This window comes from Caloenas nicobarica, chromosome 6 (assembly GCF_036013445.1).
Source record: "Caloenas nicobarica isolate bCalNic1 chromosome 6, bCalNic1.hap1, whole genome shotgun sequence".
Classification (NCBI taxonomy): Eukaryota; Metazoa; Chordata; class Aves; order Columbiformes; family Columbidae; genus Caloenas; species Caloenas nicobarica.
Genome location: NC_088250.1, coordinates 8,690,720 through 8,716,278, shown reverse-complemented (window position 1 = coordinate 8,716,278; position 25,559 = coordinate 8,690,720). Strand labels below are relative to the sequence as shown.

Sequence of the window (25,559 nt, the reverse complement as noted above, 5' to 3'; positions counted from 1 at the left end):
ATGGGTCTAATGGGCATTTCCCCGCTAAATGACGCATATGAGAAATCACAGCTCCAAACCTGATGCTGCTGATGGTACAGGACCTGTCAGAGGCAAAACCTTCAAGCACTTCTCCTTCTCATTTCAAGCATCAAAATTCCTCGGTTTGGGGGAAGATATGGAGAGGAAATGGGCTCTAGGCAGGTGTTTTATTTCCATTTCTTCATCTCATGCCTGGTGGAAGTCACGTCCTTCTCCATAAAGCCAGAGCGGCGGCCAGCCAGCCTATGCCATCCCCTGCCCACGCCTGTTGGGACCCCTCCCAAAAGTACTTTTTCTCCTAAAAGGGGATGGCGAGTCCCACACAAGTGCAGGGAGCAGCGCTATTGAGCGAGGTGGCCGCCTGAGACACATATCCTTGCAGAGCAGCTTATTTACAGCAGTAGCTGAGCTATTTCTACCTGATTTTCCCAGTGCCCTGAGGGCATTGGAGTGTCAGAGGAATGTCATCTCTTAAATAACCAGAGCCTTGTGCTTGCACGGAGCAAACGGACTCATGTAATCAATTAAACACTGCGAGTTCATCAACATTTCCTCCAAGTCCCTCAAGGATAACAAGTTTAGTAGAGGCTATTTAGAAGAAAAAACCCAGGATGTCAGAGATGAAGAACAAGCTCTTTAATACACCTCTGCTTCCTGTGCAATAGCTTCACCGAAGGTCTGGAGGAGGAGATGGATTGCATCTCATCAAGCTTGCAGAGAGCACTGCAGCAGGACCAAAAGCAAAGTCCCGCTGCTGGGACACACTCAGCCCCTGCCTGGGGACAGTCTAAGTCGGGGACAGCTCTGCTGGGATGTCCCCAGGGTTGGGAGCTCACACCCAGCGCAGCCAGGAGACACCAGGGAGCTGGTTATCCCCTTCTCCTGCCGCTCACCACATCTGGATCACATCTGGATGCTGTCCTCATAGGTGTTGACAGAGGGGGAGAGGTCCCACAGAGACCCCCAAGGCAGATGGGAGCTGAAGCAACAGCAGCAGTCCTGGACATTTTTGAGGACCAGATGAGGTTTGTCATAGTCCTTCCACTCTCTTTTCTTCCCCTCTATTTTGTCACTGATAAAGGGGAAAGAAAACCCAAGCTGTCCTTTTGAAATGCTATTTAACTCTATATAGGTATGCTTACATATACACGTGTATGTTTTCATTTCACACAGAAAAAAGGGGCATGAAGTGGGAAAACAACCAAAATCTTACAAAAACTCTAATTTTTGTGCAAAAAATTCATGGCATACAGCAACATCTCAACATTTCCAATTGACCTCAATCCCCACTTTGTGTCACAAGAACTCGTTTTTGTTCAGTGCTTCATTTTCCCAGAGAAAGGCCACGGCACAACAACGCTGTACGACGCAGAAAGCCAACTCAAAGTGGAGAATGGGATTTGTTTTCTCTTTTCAGATGAGACACAGAGACCCCAGACTGATCTTTGCAACCGTAATCAAAACCGTCTCGCCAGGAGAACGATTTAAGCCATGGTAGTACCAAAAAATTCAGCTCTGCTGATTATAAATAGGAAAGAGGCAATCCAAAGAAAGTGCTGTTCAGGTGGTTTGCAATAAAAAGAACCCAAAAGACATGCCAAAAAAGCCAAAACCAAACCCACGGAGCAGCACGTTCCTTAAATCCCTGCTCTCCCCAGTGCTGCTGCATTAAAGTAGGGTTCCCTTATCACCCTCATTATCTCCACAAGATGCCACCAAGTGCTCCACCAGGAAAGCAGACCACATCTCTGCTTCTCCTAAGGCACAAATCACTGCTAATTCCCTGACACTGATCACAAACAAGAGGCTTAGCAGCGGACTGCCATGCTGTGCCATGCCAGCCTCTCCCTCTAGTTGCTAAGAAAAATCAACACGCAACTTCTGGAAGTAGCGGGCAAGCCAGCAGCACTGGTGGGACAGCCTGGGATGTTCTCATAGGGTCTGAGGGCACCTCAGTGGGTTGCGGGGTTTTCAAGCTGAGTTAGGGCATTTTGGACTGCCTGGAGAGCTTGAGTGCTGGGAGGAAAAAGAAAAAAAAAATCTAATGGAAAATATGCCCATCAAGAAGTGAGTCACCAGAAGAGGTAACAGAGCCATGACACGGATCCCAGCCTTATTAACACATCAATATCCAGCGTGAAGGAGACGGTGAGTCCTTCAGCTAAACCTAGCAGGGATGGAGGCAGGGCACCATCAGCACTGGCAAAGTGGAGCCAAATGACACATTTGTCCCCCACATGGAATAAACCCCACCACTGACCTTCTCACACCCCAGAAAAGATGGGTGCAGGTGGTCTCAGGACTCCGCAAAGGGAGGAGTGAGCAGAGGGACCTCACTTACCCCACGGTCTCATCCCAGTCGCACCAGAGCCGCTGCCCGATGCCCTCCATGCTGAGCTGGAACTGCTTCAGGCAGTAGTGCCGGATCATCCAGCCGTAGTCCGCCTCCTGGCACGCCGTCGCCGCGATGAAGTGATGGGCTGGAAGACAAGCGAGGGGAGAGGGGGGTCAGGCTCTGCCGCAGTGGGTCGTGGCCCCGTGACAGCTCCCCCGGCGTGGTCCCCCTCTGGCTTTTCACGCAGAAGGCATCTGTCAAAGCAAAGCTGGACATCGAAGCAACCCTGCTGTCAACCAGCTTCTTCAAAACCTCCTTCCCGGGGTTTTATTTCCTTCTTCACATCCCTCTGACAGCAGCATCATTCTCTGTTACCCTCCCCAGTGCCTGACAGTAGATAAATCAATTATTCAAAATATGCCAGGGAAGTCATAAATAAGTAAGGACGCAGATTTATTCTCTGCTGATCACCTGACACACATTTTTGCACTTTAAATTCCCAGGTTTTTTGATTACAAAAAGAGTAAGTTTGGAAATAAACCCATAACTCCCAGCGAGATCCCTGCTGCTACTGAGCAAAGGACCCCTTAAAAATTATCTGCACATTGCCATGCTTGGAAACAAATATCCAGCTCAGAAGGGGTGCAGGGACAAGGACGGTGAAATTCATCTCTGGCTGCACGGCGCTGATTTAATTCACCTCTGAGTATGCATCACTGCTATATGGCGCCTTCTGGGTTGGGACCAGAGGAGGAAGAGATGCTGCTTAATTTGCCTCAAGTTTGTGCACAATTAGTGCAATGTGGCTAGCAAGTGGGAAGGGAAAAGGACAGTAATGCTACAAAGGGAAGAGGGAGCAGGCTCAAAGCAAAAAAAAACTCTGGAGGAATGATTTACTGAGCCTGGCTATAAATAATATCTTTCACTTGGTCCCAAAGTGCCAGCTTGTGCCTTTGCAGCTCCTGGAGTACATTTGAGGCATCGCATACCAATGCTATTTTTTGCTGTGTGTGAATAAATCTGCTCAAAAGAGTGGGGCTTTATTTTTGTTTCTAACAAAACAGAATTTAGCTACTTATTTAACAGTCTGTGTGCGAAACCCATACGACATCGCTGGTGGCTCCTGCCTGGGGGGATGCTCTCGAGTGGTCCCCTCTGCAGCCCCCAAATTCATGGAGCACATAAGCACCCGCATCCTATGGCAAGGGGTGGGAACTCGGGACCTGCTGGGATATTTGGGCAGTGAGGGGCCCCCTGGACCAGGTTTCTGGGTGGCTGCAGGGCTCCCACACCACCTCCCACCATGGCAGCCGCTTTGATTCAGCTCGAGATGAGGTGACATGAGTTATGAAGGCAAGGGAAGGGAGTTAAGGAACATTAAACCCCCACTGTTGCAGTAATAAAACCGAGTTTATAATAATTTAAAGCTCCGATCAGCTGATACCAGCCAGGGGCTGACCCTACAGCAGCTGCCAACACCACCTCAGCCAGAGACAAGCCCTGCTCTGAAATGCAAAGGTTTGGGATGCTGGAGCAAAGCGCCGAGCGAGGAGGAGGAGGAGGAGGAGAGGAGGTGCAGTAATTTTACGTGAGAGCTGGACTACAAATCTCAGCCCGGGCAGGCGCAGGGATGATTGATGGCTGGGAGGCTTTTCTCCCCTTCCCATCCCTTCACATCTGGGTGAAATCAAGTGAGCAAGTGACACGTCTGAGCGAGCACCGGCATCCAAGGGAGGTTCAGGTTCCACCCCAAGAAGTCAGCCCTCGGTCAAGACCATGCACCCGACTGTGAAGGACAAGTAGACGGACAAACAGCTTGCAGTGAAAATGCCGCCAGCGAACACATCAAATGCAGAACAGGAGAGAGCTGCATAAGGGGAGAAAGGAGAGCAGGGGAGGCGAACAGATTAAAAAGCAGCCAGAGAAGTGGCTGAGGGAACTGAGGAGCAAAGGAGGAAACAGAGCCAGGCAGAAATGAGTGAGACACGCAAAGCACAGAGAGAAATTGAGGAAGACAAAGCTGCTTTAAGAAACTCAAGAGCAATACAGCATGAGCAGAAAGAGAAGCAGAAGTTCCCGAGCAAGGCCAGGCTGCCCTTCGCCCAGCTGTGCTCCTCCCCGCTCCCCATCAGCACGGATGAGCCTGGAGACAAGTCATCACTTGTACCATGAAAACAACTGTCCTTAGAGGTGCCCAAAGATTTTCTGATGACTGTGCATCTGCTCCTACGGAACAGACCTAAAGGAAACCACCTAACAGTTCCACCTCAGGTAAGGAGAGAAGAAACGCTAAATAAACCATGGGGATGAAGCAGATGAGAACTGCAACCTCGTCACCCCTGAGCGCATGACTCGTACGCTTGCACTTTGTTCCTGCCTCTTGTCTCAGCTCCGAAGGTCCCTCACAGGCACAGCACCACCTTTCTTTCACCCCAGGCAGCTCTGCCTTCCCCTTGAGGACTTCTGCACAGTGAACACTGCAGATGTGGACAGCCAAGGCTTGGCTTGGCAACCCCGAGGAGCGGTGCAGAGACCGCGCTCCTGGAAAACATCTCCTCCACAACATAGAATCGTAGAATCTGTAGAATGTAGAATGTCCTGAGTTGGAAGGGACCCACAAGGATCATCAAGTCCAACTCCTGACCCTGCACAGGACAACCCCACAGTTCAGACCATGTGTCTGAGGGTGTTGTCCAGTCTCTTCTTGAACACCGTCAGGCTTGGGGCCGTGACACCTCCCTGGGGAGCCTGTTCAGTGCTCCAGCACCCTCTGGGTGAAGAACCTTTTCCTCATGTCCAACCTAAACCTCCCCTGGCACATCTTCCTGCCATTCCCTTGGGTTCTGTCACTGGCAGCTAAAGAGTCCAGTGCCTACCCTTCCTCTCCCATCTCCCACACCTACATGTGAGGTCTGTCTGCAAATCCTTTTCCCCAAGGGGACTGGGGAACCGGACACATCAGCCAGTGACTAAGACATTTCACATGGACATTTGATTTTTAACATCCTGAAGGGCTCTTTTGTTTTATACATCAGAGACAAAGAGCAACCAGGAGGAGCAAGGCTCAACAGAGCCTGTCGTATAAATGCTACAAGGATGGAGCTGGACACAGTGAGGCCGAAAAGCTCCTTTGTTTTCAGCTGGCTAAGGAAAACTGGTTTTAGTTTTAAATGCACATTTTAAGGTCAAAGCAAGGAAAAGCTCCTGCCACACTTCCACATAGTCCCTGCCTAAACCCATGAATATTTCCCTTCTGCTTCCCAGATTTCCCCCAAACCCATGTTTACCTACACGTCAGGCTGAGACTGGCTCAGGGTGTGTAACAACAGGGGAAAAGAGCAGAGAGAGATATTTGTATCTCCTGGTTCTTATTCCAGCAGGTTTTCCACCCCTCTTCAACCCTGCTGACGGAGACGGCGTAAGTCAGCTCAGGGAGCTGTAAGTAACTGAGCTGCGCAGTGGTCACATCACTGCACTTAGCAGCATCTCTTTGCAAAGGATATAAGGAGCTGCTGAGAAAATGAGCCCCAAACCCCAACTACACTGAGGATGAGCTGCCTCCCGGTGCTCCTGTTCCTTGGGAAAAATGGCATCAGGAGCTGTGGGATGCAGTGGTCCTCTGGGAACATCCCACCAGAGCCATGCAGTACCTCCAAAGCCCCGCTTGGTCTTTAGGTGCCACCCAGACACGGAGCAGCGGGTGATCTCCATCTTCCCATGTCTCCCCAGCCTGTGCATCCATACAGGTGATACCACTGCAAGCTGCCCAAAATTCATCCTTGCAACATACGTGCACGCTGCCTTCTGTGTGCAAAGATGTCTTCTGCTGGAAGGAGGCACCATCCGACATGGTGTTTATCTCAGTGCAAGGACCTGCATGGCTGTTGATGAACGCCCTTCCCTGCCAAGAGGAGCACTGATTGCCTGACAGAAGATGTAACTTTAAGGATATTTAATTTGCCTTCTCACCTGGAGCATCCGGAGAGCGGCGGTGAGGAAGTGATTGCAGGGAAGGATTTTTCAGGAATCACAGACCCTCTTGATTGCTCTGGGATTGATGTCCTGGAGAGTCCCAGCATATGTCTAACAGGGTTCACCTTCCTGAGGGTTAACTATGAAAACCCCAAGTCACTCGTGTATTTAAGCAAGAAAAACAGTGCTGGCCCTGAATTGTTACAAAAATTTTGGAAAAATAACTGGACTTTCTTCTATCGCACATCTTATAACTGGGGTTTGAGTCAAGGGCTCTGAGCAAACAGCTCTAGCCGATGCCAAGATCAGACCCAGCCCCAAACTTCTCATCCAAAACACTCATGGGAGGGCAAGAGGACATGGGAGACAGGAGGCAGAAGATGAGCCTGAGAAACATCCTGGTTCACAGCCAAAAAATGCAAAACTTGTGGGGGGGGTTCACTTTGTTGACTCAAAGCCCACAAACCAGCCTGGCTGGAAGCAGCAGATGGTTTGGCGGGGGATGGAGCAAATGCTCGCAGGACTAAAAATAAACCCACCGCTGCCGGCCACACTCGCACGTAAGGGGCTGGACTGGGCTCTGGCTGGTCCTGGTCCCACGACCTGCGGACACGGGAACTGGCAGCATCACTGCAAATCTGCCCTGGGACCTCCCCACACACACCTCCTCCTGAGCCTGACGTTGCCCTCCCTAGACAAAGCCAGATGGGGCAAAGGGACACTTCCAGCCTCCTGCGTTGTACCTCTGGCCCCCATGGTGGTGTTAGAAACTCAGATGTTTTTTCCAAAAAGCCCATTGAGTCACAACAGAGGTACCGGCCCAGCGCTGGAGATGAACCCCCTCTGCAGCTCACCCATCTGAGGGGCACCTTCTGCACCAGCTCTGAAGACCCCCATGGTGTCCAGCTCCAGACAGGGTTTAAAAACCAAACCACTGCATAACCCAGCAGGAAGCTCAGGTCTTGTGCAAGAAACATCATGCCAAGAAACACGAGAGAGAAGGGAAGTCACCCATGCCAGCTGGGGATGAGGAGGAAGAAAGGCACAACTGCCCCTTCCAGCATCTGCAGCACTGTAACCCCTGGGAAGCGTCTGGCATCCTCTGCTTAAAAATATACCTCCTGCTGGAGCTGCTTCGGGCAGCTGCCAGCTCAGCCAAGGCTTCAGAGCTTGTAAATGCTGCCTTGGTTCACCAGGAAAAAAAATGAAGCTGGCACTTAGCAAATGTGTGAGCCCCTTCAGCTGGAGCTGTGGGGGCAGACAATGCAGATGTTTATGTCGGGGAACGACAGAGAAACTGGCACACCACCATTTATTTCTCTATCAGAAAGGCAGGAGCCATCCGCTAACACCTCTGGTTGCTGACAGCCTGGGACGTGCCCCCGCAGTCAAATGAAACCTCTGAGCCCTGGCAGGGGATGCTATTTCTGTCCTGGTTTTGTACGGGGAATGTATTTTTAAAGCCTCTCGTCCCTGCCTGGCTGGATCAGGCCAGGAGCATTCCCACCCGCCCCGCGCTGCTGGGAGCCGGCAGCAGCTCCTGGGGCTGTCAGCGGCGTGGGAACCATCAGACGGATGGAGGCACCCCAGCTATGCAGGTGATTGCGGGGCTGACAGAGACCCAACTACTTCTCAAGCAGCCTGCCCAAGCCCCACCACCAGCACAGGATCATCCCACCCCATCCCATCGAGGCTGAGCCCAGCTCTTCCCCAGGCGGCTCCTCCAGTTCCCTCCTCCCTTCCAAGGTTGGCAATATTTCATCTGCAGCATCTCTCCCTCTCTCTATGAGCCTGCAGCAAGGGAACGCGGGCACAGGGCTCTCCGTGCTGCCTCCCCAGGCACAGCCCCCCTGTCCAACGTGCTCTCCTCCCCCGAGTATCAGCTTTTAACTCAAGTTACCTCCTTTTCCTCAACTGCAGGTGAGGACCATCATCTTGGCCTCTTCTGTAAAGCACTGGGAGATGCGGAAAAGCAATAATTGTTATTTAACAGACAGAAAAGGAGCCCGCAGTCAATTACCCACCAGGCCTGCAGCTGTCAGAGCTACCCTGCCACCACATCAGACTAAATAAATTTAGCCAAGGAAAATGGATGATATGTAGCACTTCAATCATCCCAAAAACTTCATTTGCTAATGCATGATTGGACAAGCTGCTGCTGCTTTCACCACGGCAAAGCACCAGGCTCCCCACATCCAGTTTAAGGGCCTCAAAAATACGCAGAGGTGTTTGAAGTCACTGCAGAGATGCTCCTACTTCCCGATCACTGTAGGGATGCAGGTGCTTGGCAAGCAGCAGGTGAGCCCACGGAAAAAGCCTGTCCCCCTCACCGGCAACCCAGATACACAGCCAGATCCAGGACAAGGGAGGACTCATAGGTCACCCAAAGCAGTCACCCATGACCTTGTTTAAGGTGAGAAGGTCATTTCTCATCCCGGCAGCGTTAATTCAGAGAGCAGCTCTGTCCCAGACCTGCTCCCTGCTGCTTCTGGAGCATCCTTGGGTCCCAAAACCAGGCAGCCTCTGCCTCCCCTGTCTGCTGCATGCTTGTTCACTTGGTGTGTTGTGACACTGCCCCTTAATCTATAGGATTTTCCTTCCCAGCATAGCCATTCAGGACGTAAAGAGGGAATTCATAGGATATTCGGGGGGTTTTAATGTCCTGAAAGGGAGAGGGGATTTTTCAACACGCCACTGAACCACTGTGCTGCAAGGATTTCAGAGTCAAAGCAGATGCTGGGAGGTGGGGGAAGGCTGATCTCGGGATGTTCTGGACATGCTGCCACAGCTTGCTTTGGAGAAGAGAAGGAGCGTTCCCCCGCTCCCTCCTCTCTGCCCCAGGGGGCTGGCAGATGGAGCAGCAGAAGGAAACTACCCAGCTCCTACTTGAACGGAGCAGCCTGTAAACGCGGCATGGACGTGGTTACAAAGCACGGCCAGAGCTCCCCAGCAAGGTCTAAGATGGAGGACTCACCCCATATTCCCCCTGTCCAACAGCTTCACTGCCACGAAGCCACAAAAACTTTCAAATTACTCGAGTGATCAGGAAACTTGGATGGGACAGAAGTCGCTCAGGCTAGGGGGGGAAAAAAAAAAGCCTCGCAGCAGGGAAAAAATGTTAAATGAAAAGAGACAGAGCTAGGAAAGCTCAATTTTAGGAAAAGAGATGATCCCCCAAAACACACAAGTTGTGGCCCGATGAGAACGGGAGCAGAGCCAGCGTGAGGGCTGCGCCTTGCAAAAGCCAGGTTGCGGGCAGCATCATGATGCTCCAGAAACACTTCTGGGGATAAACATCACTGGGCATAAAGACTTATTTATGGTAAAAGGCAGCAACAGGAGAAGGTCAAACAGAAAAAAGCAGATCACGAACAAGCATCGGCTCCATCTCAGCTGCACACCGGCAGCCGGAGGCGGCTCTCGGCGCAAACACCACCCCAGCGACTGCAGCAGCCCTGTACCGGCACACCGCATTTCCCAGTCCCCTCATTGTACCTGCAAACAGGGCACGCAGCACCAAAGCGCTACCATTGACTACATCCCTGCCTGGTTTTTTTGGCAGCCCAACGGTCCTTTGATAAACCCACCGCCTACAGCTCGCTCTGAAGCGTCACGGTGTTTTTACCGGAGCGCAGTGCGCCCAAGCACTGCAATTCCATTCCCCTGGCGGCAGTGAGAGGTGAGCAGAGCACCTCCAGTCCCTGCTCGCTGGAGCCAGCACCCAGACCCCGCCAGCCCGTCCCGGCTGTGCGGCCCCACGAGGAGCGGGGCTCCGGCACGCTCCGCTGCGCCCAGCAATCAGCTCCATAGCTGGGTCCCTAATTAGAGCCGCTTTGTGAGCGGCGGGCTAACGAAGCTGGGCAGTACATGGGTCAGGAGTCCTTTTGCCCTCATTTCTCTTCCCAGCGCGACACCTCCTCGCCACGTCCCGGCTCTCATTGCCTGCCAAAGGGACCACATAATCACAGAGATTTCCCTGCCCGTCCCCCCGGGGACCTGTGCCTGCCCTGCCCTCGCTGCTTTCCCACGGGACAAGGGACCCAGCCTGAAGCGCCTTTCCGAGATGCCCACACTTCTCCCAGGGCACTGGGGGGTCCTGCAGCCAGAGTCTCCTGCACCCGGGGTGGCAGCTCTGCAATGAGGAAAACAATTTGGGGGACTGAAATGCAAACCACTACAGCCTTCAGCGTGCCCAGGTGGGGTCTCACCGGCCCACCTCTGCCAGTAACGCTGCCCGCCTCCTGCCTTGCCATCCCCCTGCCCACGGTGACCCTGCCCCTGCACCCCCAGCCCACAGCCCAGCCCGAACGGGAACCACAACCACCAGTGAACAACAATACCAGCAAATCTGCTGGTTCAAATTGTCCTGCTTCATCCGCTTAATAAGGCACTTGCTTAAAACAATAATTAAAAAAAAAGAAAAAAAAAAAAGAAACAACCCAAACAGACATTGCTTTCACAGGCAGCCGGCTCCAACTTCAACAAAGAATTCACTGGTGGTTAATTTTAAGCAATTTATTTTGTGCCCTCTTGTAATGCTTGGGATAACTATAAAATGATAGCAAAAACAAACACCCCCATCCTAGCAAAAAACTAAGTGATTACAAATCATCAAAGTATCAGCTCGATGGATAAATGACTACATTCCTTCACAGGCACAACAGGATACCAAAATTAAAACCTCAGATATTCTTTTGGGTTTCATTATTATGTTCAGCTGTATGCAAAATATCTCATTAGTGCTGGCTGGGAAAAAAAGCTAGCTATTTATTTTGCTTTATCTAATAAAATGAAGGGGAATAACCATTCCAGGAACAGTGGATGAAGTCTCACTGGATGAAGTCTCCCTTTTCTACACTGAATCAATGAATCAGATTAAAATAATTTAGGTTCTGTGTGGAAAGGACAACTCCAGTCCTCCTAAATATCAAAGCAATTAGTTTTCTGAGGATTTGAGGGATTTAAGAGACATGGAAATGATTTGGGATGGTGTAAGCTTCCAGAGCACTAAATTACTGCAATATATAGCAACTCACAGAAGTATCAAGCAATTGCCCCAACAAGCCCACAGAAAACAGTTTCCCCAGCCCCTCCAACTGGATCCCACACTCAGGAGATGCTCAGGCAGCAGAGATCCTGCTGCACCGTGTTATTCCTCTTCCAAGTTCTATATACTATGGAGCACCTCAGAAAGGAGCTTTCCTGTACCTACAACATAACAGCCAAGCCCTCCCTAAATGAAAGATAATTCAACACTGTTCTGATATAGGTTTCCACATAACGGCTCCTGTAAATGCCTAATATTTGATTAAAATTAAAATGCAAAACAAACGCTAGTACTTTGCAACACATCACCCAGAGCAGGACAGTCCAGCTTAGCTGGGTCACAAGGGGTTCACTTTTTGCCACACAGTATTGCTGTTAAATGATATTAACTAATAAATACATTGAAATAGGCTGTTCAAAGAGCCAGGACCCTGGTCCAGTTTCTCTCCTTGCCTCAGTTTCCCATATGTATCAGCACGTTACGGAATGTCCTTGATACCCATCAGCAGCTGCCAAGAACATTTCCAGAAACGGGACTTACATGTCCCTAGACTTGATTCTGCACAGAGCAGAATAGCAAATACTTTTCTTCCTCTCCAAAAATTCATTTAGTGAGTGAAATAAAATCAAAACCAGCTGGGAAGGAGGGAAGGAGAAAGGGTGAAAAGCAACTGCTGGCTGACTGAAATCAGGAGAGGGAAAAATCTGTCATGAGCAGCTAGTTATAAAGATAATTATATATATCCTTAATGAATAGCGGGATCTTTTTAAAAACAATCCGCCTTGATTAAATTCATGGAGGAAAACCACAAGTTTTAGACACGCACTGGAGATCAGGGATGGCACAGTCCTGACTTGACTGGCTTCACCTATTCCCAGTTCAAATCAGGTCTGATCATTACCACCATTAAATACCCGCTCGCTGACCCAGATGAGCTGAACGGGGACCCCCATTTAATTCCGCACACCCCTATTTTGGCAATGGCCTGTGTGGCTGGCAGCTGCTTCCAGGGGCTGAAGCGATGCCACCCCCGGGAACCAGGCGTGTCACTCCTGCCTACCAGGGGAGGACAGTGGTTTCCAGCATCCTCATCCCGGCACCCTACCCAGGCATTAGACCCGTGCTTCAGAGTTACTTGTAAAACACCAACGAAGCACAGGACGCCAAAAGAGGCCAGATGTCTGCTGGGTCTCAAAGCTGGAGTGGTCTGGTTGCAAAAAGCCAGGGAGAAATGAGCAGCCCCAATGCTCAAGATCTCAAGAATGTGCTGAAGGCAAACACGTCCTTCTCCCCCTGCCCCCAGACTATTTTTTCCTTCAGCTATTTCAGTTGATTGAGGCTATAATAAGAACAGGGAAACCTAACACCAAGGTTAAAAGTGCCCGGCATCAGTTTGGAGACAACACGCTTCACGTTTCAGTGGGTCTGTGTGCATTAAATGTGGATTATTCTTTTATTCCGTTTTATTGAACTACCTTAGAGATAAAAAAATCAGCTCCTGGGCAAGTATTATTCACTCAGATTGCCTATAAAGAAGCACATAATAAATAAATATAAAAATTCATTAGGGAGAAAAATAAAATAAATAGCTGCAGTGTCTTGTTGGTGCATTCATCATAGGCTGCAAAGAACAGCAGCTTGACTAAATACTTTGGATATACAGTTTCCAGACTAAAATCTGTCACTGAGCCATGTCAGCAGCTCGGGAATAATTTATTTTCCATTTTAACAGAGGATTCTCAAGGTAGTTTTCTTCCCTTCCTGCTGAATAACGTGCAGAGATGACACTTCTCTGCAACTCATCCACACAGAGCGTTGCCGCTTTCCCAACAAACGTTACCTGAAGGATAGAGGGAGGAATCGCATCCCGCCCGTGGCTGAAATCCAGCTCTGCCAGAGGTTTTTGGCCAGGCTGCTGCCAGTTTCCCAGAACAGAAAAAGGTATATAGCTATCTGACCAAGTCAAAATGCTGTGTATCCCCTGCATATGCCATTTTTAATGCTCCTCTCCCCTGCACCCAGTGCTACCCCGTTGTGTTTTCAGCCCTCGCTCGGTGCAGGGTCTGTGCTGGCAAGGGCTGCAACCGCAACCATCGCTTTGGGGCCAAAACCTCCACCAAACACGCACGCTAATACCAACAGAGCCAGGCTTTGCAGCCGGTCAGTGAGGCAGAAGGAACTTGCTAGCGCAGAGCAATAACTCCAGATTCCACCCGCAGATTTCCAAGACCTCCCTCAACTCTTTAATGACCCAATATTGATTTCCAGCCCTATAAAAACATGAAGAATGCCAACCTCATTTTTAGCGATTATCAGGTCTCTCATTTCATTCTAGGTCATGGCATTTATATTTTCATTACCTACAACCTCCAGGGTCATTACAAGATTATGGTGGTGGTGCTTAACGGCTGTTTAATTCAACAGCATTTCACATTTAATAAGTGCAATTCAATTTCTCAAAGCCAAGTGGCTCCTGACTGGATAACACATCCTGCATCCAGCCTACGAAACCCATACACCGCCAGTTTCTATAGGAATAGAGCTGGCATGTATGGGAGCAGTAAGTGAAATTACACGGTGGAAGTAATTTATTTTTCACTACTCACATGCTTTTATTTTAATATATAGAAAGCCTCGAGTCCTCTCCATCTCAGAGATACTCTGAAAGGGAGGAGGAACATTTTACTTTACTGTCAGGGATTTATAACACAACACGCTCTAAATATTTAGGAGGATTTTCCCAGAGATGCGGTAGCCTTCAATTAGTCTTTAAAGCAAGACTATAAAAGAGGTGCTTGAGTTCAGAAAACATGCAGACATTACTGAGTGTGTTTCGGGGTGAAGAAAGACACGAATAATCCTAACACATAGCAAAATGTTGCGGTTGCGGTGCAGCCACCTGTCTCACAAGGCTGCTCCCGCTGAGAGGTAGAGGTTTCCCCTTGTTGTTACTTTTAGTGTTCGTCTTTTCTTATTGCTATTACTTTTGAGTCCAGGAAATTCACGCGATCAGCTGAGTACAGCCCGCAAAGCTTGAGTGATGGTATCAAGGTATAAGGTGTAATGGTTTAAGGATGGTTACAGGACAAAGGGAATATACAGGTAGCCAGGTACATACAGAAGAGCCAAGGCATCTCCTCTCACTGCCACCTCCTTCCCCGGAGGTGTCTTAGACCAAAGTCCAGGGATCAGAGCTGTGATGTTTATACACAAAGTTAAGACAATTTAAACCACTCCAAAAAACTCCGAAGGTTTTAAATCACTACCTTTCCTCCCAATTCCAGGAGTCTCAGCAGCTGAACAGAGGATACAACGGCACTTGTCATTTCTTATTTTCCAGGACAGACCATAAATACCACCAATAACTTTTGTTTTTTAGGAAAGCATCATTTTCTGTAGAATATGCAAACACACTGCTGTACAGCATAGACAAAAAACGCAAGGAATCAATACGATATTAATGTTTTACTGGCCTTATTTGCAATTCCCTCTTATCTCTCTCAATAATACAGCTATCTAAACCCCAAAGAAATCAAAGCGGCATAGCACAGTGCTGCTGGCAGAAACGGGCACAGGAAGCGACAGCAAAGGCTGGCATGGAGAATGTCTGTCCCCAAGGGATCTCCAGCCACCTCCTAGCACATTTGTGAGAGGCAGTGAGCATCACCCAGCCCTTTTCACGCCAGCCAGCATCCCCGGGCACACACACGGATGCTGCTGGCACGTCCCTGCACCACCTCCAGCAAGCCGTGCAGCAGAAGCACCATCGGTGCAGAACCATCTCTCTGCAAATCTGGGTAGCATTTAGCAGAAGTAAGAGGGTTTTCCTGTTAACTCTCAGCTGTGTGACCTTGACCAGGCTCCCGAGCCATAATCCTGCATCATCCATCATCACCAGCAATAACGAGCCTCCTTGTGAAACCCGGCCCTCAGGTAACCCCTTAAACACCGAGGCAAGGCTGCAGAGCAGAGTGTGGTGCCAATTATCACCGCTCCCAGTAACGGTGAGCACGAGCACGGCTCATTCCCTCCTCTCTGAGCAGCCTCTGCAGGCAACCGGAGCCAAAAAACAGAAAAAGCCAGATATTACCTCTAATGGAAGCAGTTACCTTGGGATACAGCTGGATCTCAGGCCTGCTGAATAAGACCGGGTTGTTTTCAGGCAGTTGATACCCTGACCATCATGGCTTTTTAAGGACTCTGCAGCCAGTTGCAAAGCTGCTTAAAGCTTGAGCTTTAAGACAAAAGCTTGAGCTTTAAGAGAAAGGCTTTCCTTGCATAGAAGGAAAGCTTAGCTGATCCTGCCAGGACCTGGATCCCAGCTTTGGTACAGCCGGGGGGCTACGGTGGCAGGGAGAGAGTCTGTGTCATTCTCTCGTGGCCAAGACCGCATGCGAATTTGGGAATGCACAGCTTTGGGCTGCCAGGAGAGAGCTCTGCAGTTGGGTAGTACGGCTCTCACAGCTTTAGGCCGGGGGCTCGGTTCCCACCACCAAGAAGTCCTGGAGAGGCTCTGGTCCCACGGCAGGGAGGATGCTCCCAACTGGCAGCAGAAGTTACCGCACTCTGACTTGATGCAGAAATGACCAACTCAAAGGCACCATGAAGCACTATCAGCCGTAAGCATGCTCCCTGTTTTATTCTGGATGCCACTCGAGCATCTCAGATAGTATCTGTTTCTTCTGAAAGAAAAAGACAGCCTCCACAGACCACTTCTGCATCCTGCTGTGGGCTGCAGCGGCAGACCGCAGCTAAACGCAGCAAGAAGGAGCTGGGGCAGGACCAGGCTCAGTGCAATCCCCTGAGCCCAGGGTGAGCTGCCTACAGAGGTGGACACATCTCCAGAAACACAGCTCTGGGGAGGAGAGCATCATACACCACCACCCAACAGCCATCGTTCATAAAGCTCTCAACAACTCGCAAGGGAAGGTGCTCCAGTGAAAAAGGCAGGTACCCGAGAGCGTGTCCCAAGGCAGCGGCAGGGCTCATGAGCTGGCAGTAAAAATGCCAACACAGAGCTGGGAAACTCATCCTCCCTACCTGCTGCCTGTCCAAAGAGATTCTGCAACAGTGTGTGGCACCATTTATAGGAACAGAGATGATGCTCTCCGCGTAAGACCTGGTGTTCAGCAGAGGCACTCCGGGTTTGTCTGACACCTCAGCGCTCATGTTAGCAAGATCCTACACCTATTAGCAGAACCTTTTTCCCCCTTTTGTCTTTCCTTTAAAAAAAAAAAAAAAGTAAAATTGAAAACACCTGCTTCCTCAGAAGCATCAGCAACCTCAGAATTCACAACTCCACTATGACTTCTGGGCTCTCTCAGTTGTCACCTGCAATTTCAGTGGATTCCTGTCTGTGTTCAGGGCCGTAAAGCAGAAAGGTAAAGCAGAAACAAGTATTTTGTTGTGGGGTTTTTTTAAAATAGTGCAGAACGTGCACTATTGGTGCACTTTTTTTTTTTTTTTTACAGTGCAGAATGTGCTAAAAAAAAAAAAAATCACAGAAGAAGGATGCAATGAAAGACAAATGCATCCAACCACTCGACACCACGATTAGCTGTTATCTATCACAGTTACGTGGCTTGCACAGAGGCAGACGTCCTGCTGCAACCGAGCCGACTGGAGATGGAAAAGAGCAGCCTGGGGTATCACCAACTCCTGCTCTCTTCACTTTCAAAACTTACTGTGCCCAAACCAAGAGAAGGAAGGGCAGGAAAAGGGACTAGGACAACAGAGGAGAGATAAATCCTAGCTGAGCAGGAATTAGGGCTCCCTGGCAGCAATATCAGTCACAGGTTTCTGCATGGGACTGCTCCAGAGCCTTTCCCTGCAAGCAGGCACAAAGAATGTTCTTCGTCTAATGGCGCAGCTTTCTCTTCCCTGTGAATAACCATCAGCTAAAGAGTAGTAAATAGTTAATTATGTGGTACGGATAAAACCATTACATGCAGCACAGCTCAATGCATTATTCACTGGGGTTTGGAGAAGAAAACAGGCAGGGGAGAAGGAAAGGGAAGAAGGAGAAATCTACGCATCCTCAAAGAGCACTTTGATTACATGGAAGATCAGCATTAGGATGAGGGTATGCAGTTTCCCTTTTAAGTAACCTTAAATAAATACACTTCTTATACAGCATACAATTACATGATCCCTCCGAGTCTTCTGCTGTGGATATTCAGGTAACAAGCACTGTACAAGTCTCTACCTGTTGCATCTGCAATTACATGGACAAAGAAACCCGGGCACAGTGCACCCCAAGAAAATAACCAGGTAACGCAAGAATTTCCAACATGATTTTAAGTCGATCATCTACTAAACCCAGAATATCCGATCTCAGCATAGAAATGCTTGCTTGAATGAGCACTTCTGGCTGCATCCTCTCCCTGTGGCTCAGAAACAGGAAAACTGAGAGTGCTAAACCAGTATCTTAGTAATTGATTTCTACTTTTGAAAGAAATGGCAAAGGACGTCTCCCGGCACAAGCATGCTTCACTAAATCTCACCTACCAAATAGGAAATCCCACACAAAACCGGCCGTGTCCGACAGCATCGTCATGACATAGTGAGAAAAGTTAAACCTTTTATACTTCCCAGTGCTTCGGAACGATTTCTCCTTTTAATTTCCACCTGCTCTCTATGTCGCCAGCGAAATCCAGCCGGAGACTTGGCAGATTTCGGGGATAAAGAGCTCAGTGGGCGCTGGTAAAGTCAGGGAGGAGGCGGCCGGTGCTGCCCGCCCGTTCGCGGCGCAGAGGCAGCGCACACCTCCCGGCCCCGCCACCGCCGGGCTGCTGCGGGGCTGCCGGGGGAGCTGCTCCCGCTGCCGCCGCCCCGCACGAACGCTGCCAACGGTACCCCCGCGCTTCCCAAGTCCTGCCCGGCACCGGCACCACTCGCTGCAGCGGCAGCCGGGGAAGTTTGCACTTACCCAGCAGGAAGCAGAGGAAGCGCCGCGGGAGCAGGGCCATCGCCACGGCCGCGCTCTGCCCCGCGCACCCCCCGCCCGCGGCCCGTGGGACGGAGCGGGGCGGCGGGGCGGGATCCTCCCCCCGGCTCCGCCGCAGCTCCGCTCCCCGGGGCCGGTGGGGTGGGCTCCGCGGAGGGGCGGGCCCCGGCCGGCCCAGCGCCCCGGGCTCGGAGCGCCCCGCCTGCCCGGCCCCGGGAGCCCGCTGCTTCCCTCCGGGCGGGGATCGCTTCTCCGCAGCCGCTTTACGTGTCAGTGGAAGGCAGGTAACCGTCGGTTGGCTTCAGCGGGCTCTAGCGGAGCGTTATGCCCGGCGGCTAAGACGCTGTTGCCTCCACCTCTTCCCCGCGGAACGGGCAGGTAGGCGCCCAGACACGGCAAAGGGAGAGAAAGCACCGAGAAATCCTTTTTTTTTTTTCCTTACGCGTTTTCCTTAGTCCTCCTTCCATCTCCACTGAAGACATTTCTCTCTCGCCTAAGGCTAAAAATCATACCTTCCCTTTCTTTTTGCGGAGTTGAATATGAACATAGAGAATGTAATGCAATTTTAGGAGGAAAATAAATATTTTGTGGGGGTTTTTTGTTTGTTTTTGAGTGGAAAATGATTACTGAGCTAGTACAAGCTCCACCTACAGCTGGTAAATGAATTCGTGCCTGAACAGGAGCGTGGCTGCTTGAGCTCTTCAGGAGCAACTTTAGGATTAGGATGTGCCATAAGGAACTTGTCATCCCAGTGGGTGAGGGCTCCAGCTGCTCAGAGGTCATTGCCCCACAAATCAGTTCTCTGACATTTTAAGTTAGCTCTCCCTTTTAAAGAGAGAAGAGCAAGAAACAGAAAAACTTGAATAAACAAGACAGTGTGCTAATTTCAGTGTTTGCTATCGTACCTGTTTCTGCTTTCCCAACAGAAACAAAACATCTTGCATGCCAGATAGCCAGTTCTATCGAAACTATTCATAACACCTGCCCAAATACAGAATCAAGTCTAGGGAACACAAGGGGCAGCATCTGCTGTTAATACTGTGGTAGAGGAAAGCCTATGGCTGCTTTTGTCTTGATACAAACAGGGAAGGAACCAAGGCTGACACCTCACCTGCAACGGTTCTGCTAAGAGGAGAGGGAATGGATGGGATCTGAAAACAGCAGAACACCAGCACAACTTTTTGAAGAAGGAATGTGAACCTTTATTCACAGGTAAGTAAGGCTGTGTTTTCGGCAGCAAATGCAGTCAGAACCTAGAACAAAGTACAACAAAGAGGCAGAGATGGACAACAGTGATGGACTGTCTTGTCATGCAATATCACAGCATGAGCCTGTTTACATCAATCAAGGATAATTCTCCTTACCCTCTGACCAGATGTGTACACCTAAGCTGCCTTTCTGTCATTTACCAGGAGAGCACTTGACACCTAGACCTCTTCTGCACGGTAATGACAAAAACAAACACGAAAGACTTGATACTCCCAGCGTTTCCCCTCCCTCCTGTGTTCACCCAAACCAGAAGTCTTGGGGAACGTGTGCCACTATACCAGGCCATAGGACACACAAAAAAAGGATTTAGAAGCCCATCCTCTGCTTGCAGCAACAGAAACAGGCTATGAGATAACAAAATGCCATGTTCTAAAAGAAATAATCAACGAACCAAACCCAGGCTTTATCCTGAAGGAACTGTTTGGCCTTACCAGTGTTCTGCAGTCTGCAACATGCTTCTGAGTCAAAATGGGCACGAGACAACTCTGCTGCAGCCAAGGACTGGGTAACCATGTCCACCAGCACTGCCAGCTCCAAAACCTGGATTTCTAAAATGAAGTTCTCACTGCCTCCCCTGCTATTCAAAGGATACCTAGAATTTCTACAGACCATCCAGAATCAGATTATCTGGAAAGCACAAGTTTGTTGGCTATTCATTAACATCTTAGCAGCTTCCACCATGCCTAAAATTGAGTGGCATGCAAGAACTGGGGGTTGTGTAGTTCAGCCAAGAAAAAGCCCTGCTGGTATTAGAGGTCTTGCTTCACCTGCTGAAACACTTGAACCAACTACAGGAAACAACGAAACTGAGAAGAATCATTTAATATCTGCATAAACAGAAAAACACCCCAAACTGATTTTCACATTATATTCTCTTGACTAAGACTGCACATCACAACAGTGATGCTACGTGAGTTTTCATGAAGATCTGCTGAAATAAATCAATGAAGAAATACAGTACGATCCCGGAACAAGCTGGAGTATAGGATTTGCAAAAAACTTCCCAAAGGAGATGACTGATTCTTCATCATCAGAAAGGCATCTACTTAAACAAACAAACAAAAGCAGCACATAACTTTTGCATGTACATACTCAAATAAAAGGAACATTAGCAGTTTTAGGACCCCAGAAAAGCCCAAGAAGCTGTAATAATTTTACTATGTATGGCAGAAGTACACAGAAGAGTAAGGTTTCCTAGCTTCAAGAACCACATGAAAGAAATTACTACAATAAAATATAATATATAATCTCTGTGTAACACATTATATCTGGTGGTCATTTTTTATTAATTAAAAATGAAGTTATCAAATCATCCTTTATTAGTATGCAGGCTCTATGTATTTCTTTATGTTCTTCAAAGCACTGTTTTAGTTATGCTTCGAGAAGACACCTCTCCATTGGTCTATTTTTATATTGTTGCTATGCAGATTATTAATTTCACAGAAAGCTTCCAAGCATGGACATTTGGTACTGATAAAATTTAAGGAAAGAGCCATTTTTAATGCTGCATAGAAAAATCTTTGATATCGCCACAATTCCTCTTAACTGCGGCTTACGATTAGGTTTAGAAAACAGATAAAGCTGAAGCGCACCATTCAGGTAAACAGGACAGCTGCTCACTAATGAGAACAAAATGACTTTCCAATCCAAAACCTAACTTCTCATTTCTAATTAAATTACTCCTTCGAAATTAACAAATATACAAGATCTATCAACATACAGATGTCCAACTCTGGGCAAAGTCAGCTAAAGAAAAGAAAGTCAAGTTTATATCATGTTTTCCTTTGAAGCTGAATTCAAGCTCTTACACACTAAATACTATGTAATATAACTTGACATAAAAGTATTATCTGTAGAACTCTGGACATTTCATCAGCTTGCAAGAATATAAGCCTCCAAGCTGGTGTTTCTCAGTGGACACTTACCCTTCATGAAAGTCTGAAGCTATACACATACCAGAATTAGTACAGATGGGCTTTGACCACAATTATCTTTTCTTAAACCTATTACATGTTTCTTACTATGGAAGCTGAGAATTCTTTTTCCCCATTACTTACTAATGATTTGGCTATTTCACAGCTCCCTCATGATGAAAGTAAGAGTTGTTATAGGTCATCATCTCTTCAGCAAAGCAACAGAAAAAAATACTATAACAGGGACAATTATTACTGTAAAGCCCACACGCCATTTAAAAATAAACAAAAAATCACTTTACAAGGAAAGTACAATACATTTGAGGCTGTTATAAAATAGGGCAGTCAAATGCCAAACTAAAACTGAGGAACATAGCCAAACATGCAAATTGGTTGAGATCCTTTTATCCTCTTCCTCACTATGGGAGGTAAAATCTTATGCTGTATTTAAAATCTTATCCTGTGTCCCTGTGTATTCAGCACAAACTACAGGCTGTCTTTCTGAGGGACTTTTCTGGTCACTGATATTACTTCCTAGAACAAGGACTGAGACAAATGGCTTATAAGCATCTAATTGTACATTTAATGCAGCTATGGAAAGTTTTCTAGCCCAGGCTTCTGCTTTGTCTTGCTGGGCAGAATTTCTCTACTTCTGTTACAGTTCTCCTATGTAACGCACAGCAGTTCTGTCTGAGTTAAGGCTGTGTTACGGTTTACTGGTGCACTACAGTAATGTGCAGAGGCAGCTTACCAGGAGAATTTAGTATGATAAGCAACATGCAGTGAGTGGGAAACACTTATCTAAGTAAAACTATTTGCATAAATAATACGCATCTTGGAAGAGGTGGTATCAATTAAAACCAAACTGACTCCTTGACATCCTTGAAACAGGAGCTTTGAGACCAAAATCAGAGCATTAAGAATTTGGTGCCATTTTGGGAAGAAACACCTCAGAAGAAAAAATACCGTACAACTGGACAGATTGTTTTTGTGGACAAAAGTGAACTGGAGGAGTGCTCAGAAGGTACGGGACAGTGCGGGAAGCCCTAAACCAAGCAGAGTAGCAAGCTTAGTAGTAGACTGAAACGAGCGCCAACTCAAGGATGTCTCCTACAGGACAGTTTCGGTTATGTCACGTATATGTACATCCCTGCAATTCTGGGCTGTGGTTTTAGCATGTTCAGCTTCCTGCAGCATCCAGTGCTGTGTCATCATGCAAGATGTCCCTTAACATGAAAAAACTAAGAGACATACAATCTTACTCTGGTAGATTTCTAGCCCAGAACTGAATTTCATAAATCAGATAGAAATAATCAATTTTTAAACAAAAATTAAGCCTATGCTTGGGTTTCCTTATGAAATGTTACACAAGGACTGGCCATTAGGTGTCACCTTTGTACAGAATACGTACGATGACACTGTTCTCCACTAAATTAATCAATTAAACACTTTGCATAATAAAACCCCCAGCACACCAAGTTTTATAGGGTGCATAGAGCTTGCAAGCCAATCTGTTTACAGTTGTTCTGCAAAACAGCTAACAATCCTTAGAAACTGTTGTTTCAGGAGATTGATTCAGGTACTTCTTGGAGAGCTTTACAGTTAAGTTACTTACTTATCCAGTCAGGCTATGCAGCTACACAAACTGAAGTGGTTTTATTTCGATATATTTCTGTAGACTAGAATACTCACTTATTTACATTGCTTTTCCCACCCACAACTGGGTGTTGACTTCCTTAGAATGGCAGAGGTCCTTTCCATAATAGAACGGATGGGTAAGCCACTTAGGATACCTTTGTTGTTTTTCTTCACCTCCAGCAATGCATCAACAATTTTGTCTCTACATGAATAAAAAGAAATAACTGTTTGCATCACATTTTTTGCAATACATTCAGCACTTGGTTACCATGGATACTGGATCCACCACAAATCAGGGCAGAAATGAAATCCAAATACTCTCACCTGCTAGCCTCTGGATGCATTTCTTGAAGTTTCTTCATTAATTTGGTAAAGCTCCTCAAATTCAATGTATTAAGAGGAATAAAGGCCTCATAAGAATTAGTGGAGAAAGGAGCAGAGGTTTTCTGCAGGAAATTTTCTCCAGTGTCCTAAAATTGCATCAAAATAAGCAAAAAGTGAATGGGTTAACTATTGTGCGGGTAATAGAACGTAACTTTTCTGCTAATAAATATTCCTGTTAAGGAAAAAGAAAAAAATGACAGATACAGATCTATAAGCTATCCTAGTACAGCCAGTCATATTATCTGATCTGCAAATTTGAAATAAAATTACTACATGCATTTATGTGTAACTGACGTACCTGCTACATGAAACTAGATCAGATTTATATTTCCCAGAGGACTGGCATGTTTGAAGTTAAATCCTCAAGGGCAGCATATCTATCCAGTTTATAAGAGCAACACCAGCAATTACTAACTTTGCCTTATCCTCCAAGGACCAAAATGAGTGAATACAAAACCATATATTTATACATATGGTTTTTTAGATTTATGTTTAAAACCCAGGAGTTTCCCCTCTGATATCCTAAAATCTTTCCTGTGTAAAAATCACAAAACATTCATATAAAAAAAGTGTTAGAAGTGGAAACTCAAAAGAGGAGAAAAGCAAGATGAAAAATCTAGTGCAAATGGCTAGGCTTCCAACTGGCTTAGCATTAAGAAAAAAAGACCATAATTTGATGCAAGGGCAAATGAATGGTGCTCTCGGTCTTCTGCAGCATGCCAGAAATTTATTAATTACATGTTTTCCTATACTAACATCGTTCTATATATATAAAAAATGTAACATGTTATGGGACAAGAAGTTTTAAGGCTCTTAATCTGCCATACAAAGAAGGCTTACTAATAATTACTTACCTTTTGATTAACTCCAAGCAAATAATGTACTGAATCTTCACTAGATGATTTTGGACAAGGGCACTTGGTTTCTGAAGGTACTTGTGTAGAGCAAGAAATTTTTGATGAAGCTATGGGAAGCAGTTGCGTTTTCTCAGCAGCAGAGATGGCACAAGGTGCTTTCACGGCATTGGAGGCTGAAGTGAGTGTTTTACCTTGATCTTTTCTTTGACTGTTATCAACAGGCTGGACTTCATGCCAGAGCTTATTTGTAAGTATTTGGGAAACTAATGATGAATGCTTTACAAATTCAACACTTATTGTTTTTCCTTTTATTTTTTTCTGGTTCATTTCCTCTACAGCTAACTTTGCTTTGTTAGCCTCTTTAAAGCAAAGAAATGCATATCTAAGACATAAAATAAAAAAAGAAACTAAGTAAAACACAAATTTCTGTCTGTAAGAACACAGGACGATTCTCATCTTTCAAATATTAACTGTATCTCAAACTCAACAGAAAATTTCAGACTGCTTAACTTCTCATATGATGAGAAGCTATCTAGAATGACAAGTTATTGTCAACCTCTCTCTCTCTCCATTATTTACTAAACCAAAATGAAAATAAATTAACGAACAACTCCCTCCTCTCTTCCATGATTCACTTACTTTGACAGCAATAATATCTGAAACAAGTAAAACTTATATTAATATACCTGTAGTTACCAGAATCCACACACATAAGAATGTCAGAAATCTGATACTTCTGGAAATGTGATTTTAAATCACCCTACAAAATAGAAGCAATATATTTTGGTTGCAAATGTATGGTATGAAAGAACTCAGAAAAGAGGCAAGACATTACTACTATGATGTAAATAAGGACAGGCATACCTCTGACACTGAGGAACTTAGGCCACCAACATGAATAAAACACTCATTTCCACTCTCCGTTTTCTTCGTTTCTAATAATAAACACAAGAAAGCAAAGTGTTACTAACTATTCTTGTTTCAGTTCAAGCCAACATCATCTCTGTAGATTTCGGAACATGCAGAACAAAAAAACCTTTAAAAATCCTAAAAGAATGAAGAGTATCTTCTAACAGAAAGCATCCCGAGAAGCAGACCAGTTCAGTTTCTGAAATCTCTTTTCCCTGTGTCTTTCCTGACCATTGAAAAGGCAGAAGAGGTACACCCAGAGAGAACA

The 25,559-nt window shown here is 47.1% G+C and overlaps 1 protein-coding gene across 1 annotated transcript in view; it reads right to left on the bottom strand.

Annotated features, from left to right (window-relative positions):
• Positions 1-25,559, bottom strand: part of RBM44 (RNA binding motif protein 44) — a 37,967-nt gene that overhangs the window by 6,017 nt on the left and 6,391 nt on the right. The window contains exons 9-15 of the mRNA XM_065637586.1: positions 25,247-25,317; positions 25,069-25,142; positions 24,380-24,764; positions 23,466-23,611; positions 23,218-23,343; positions 18,304-18,620; positions 2,363-2,501 (exon numbers count right to left, since the gene is read on the bottom strand). Of these exons, the coding sequence (XP_065493658.1) occupies positions 2,363-2,501; positions 18,304-18,620; positions 23,218-23,343; positions 23,466-23,611; positions 24,380-24,764; positions 25,069-25,142; positions 25,247-25,317 (1,258 nt within the window). The remainder of the gene's footprint in view (positions 1-2,362; positions 2,502-18,303; positions 18,621-23,217; positions 23,344-23,465; positions 23,612-24,379; positions 24,765-25,068; positions 25,143-25,246; positions 25,318-25,559) is intronic.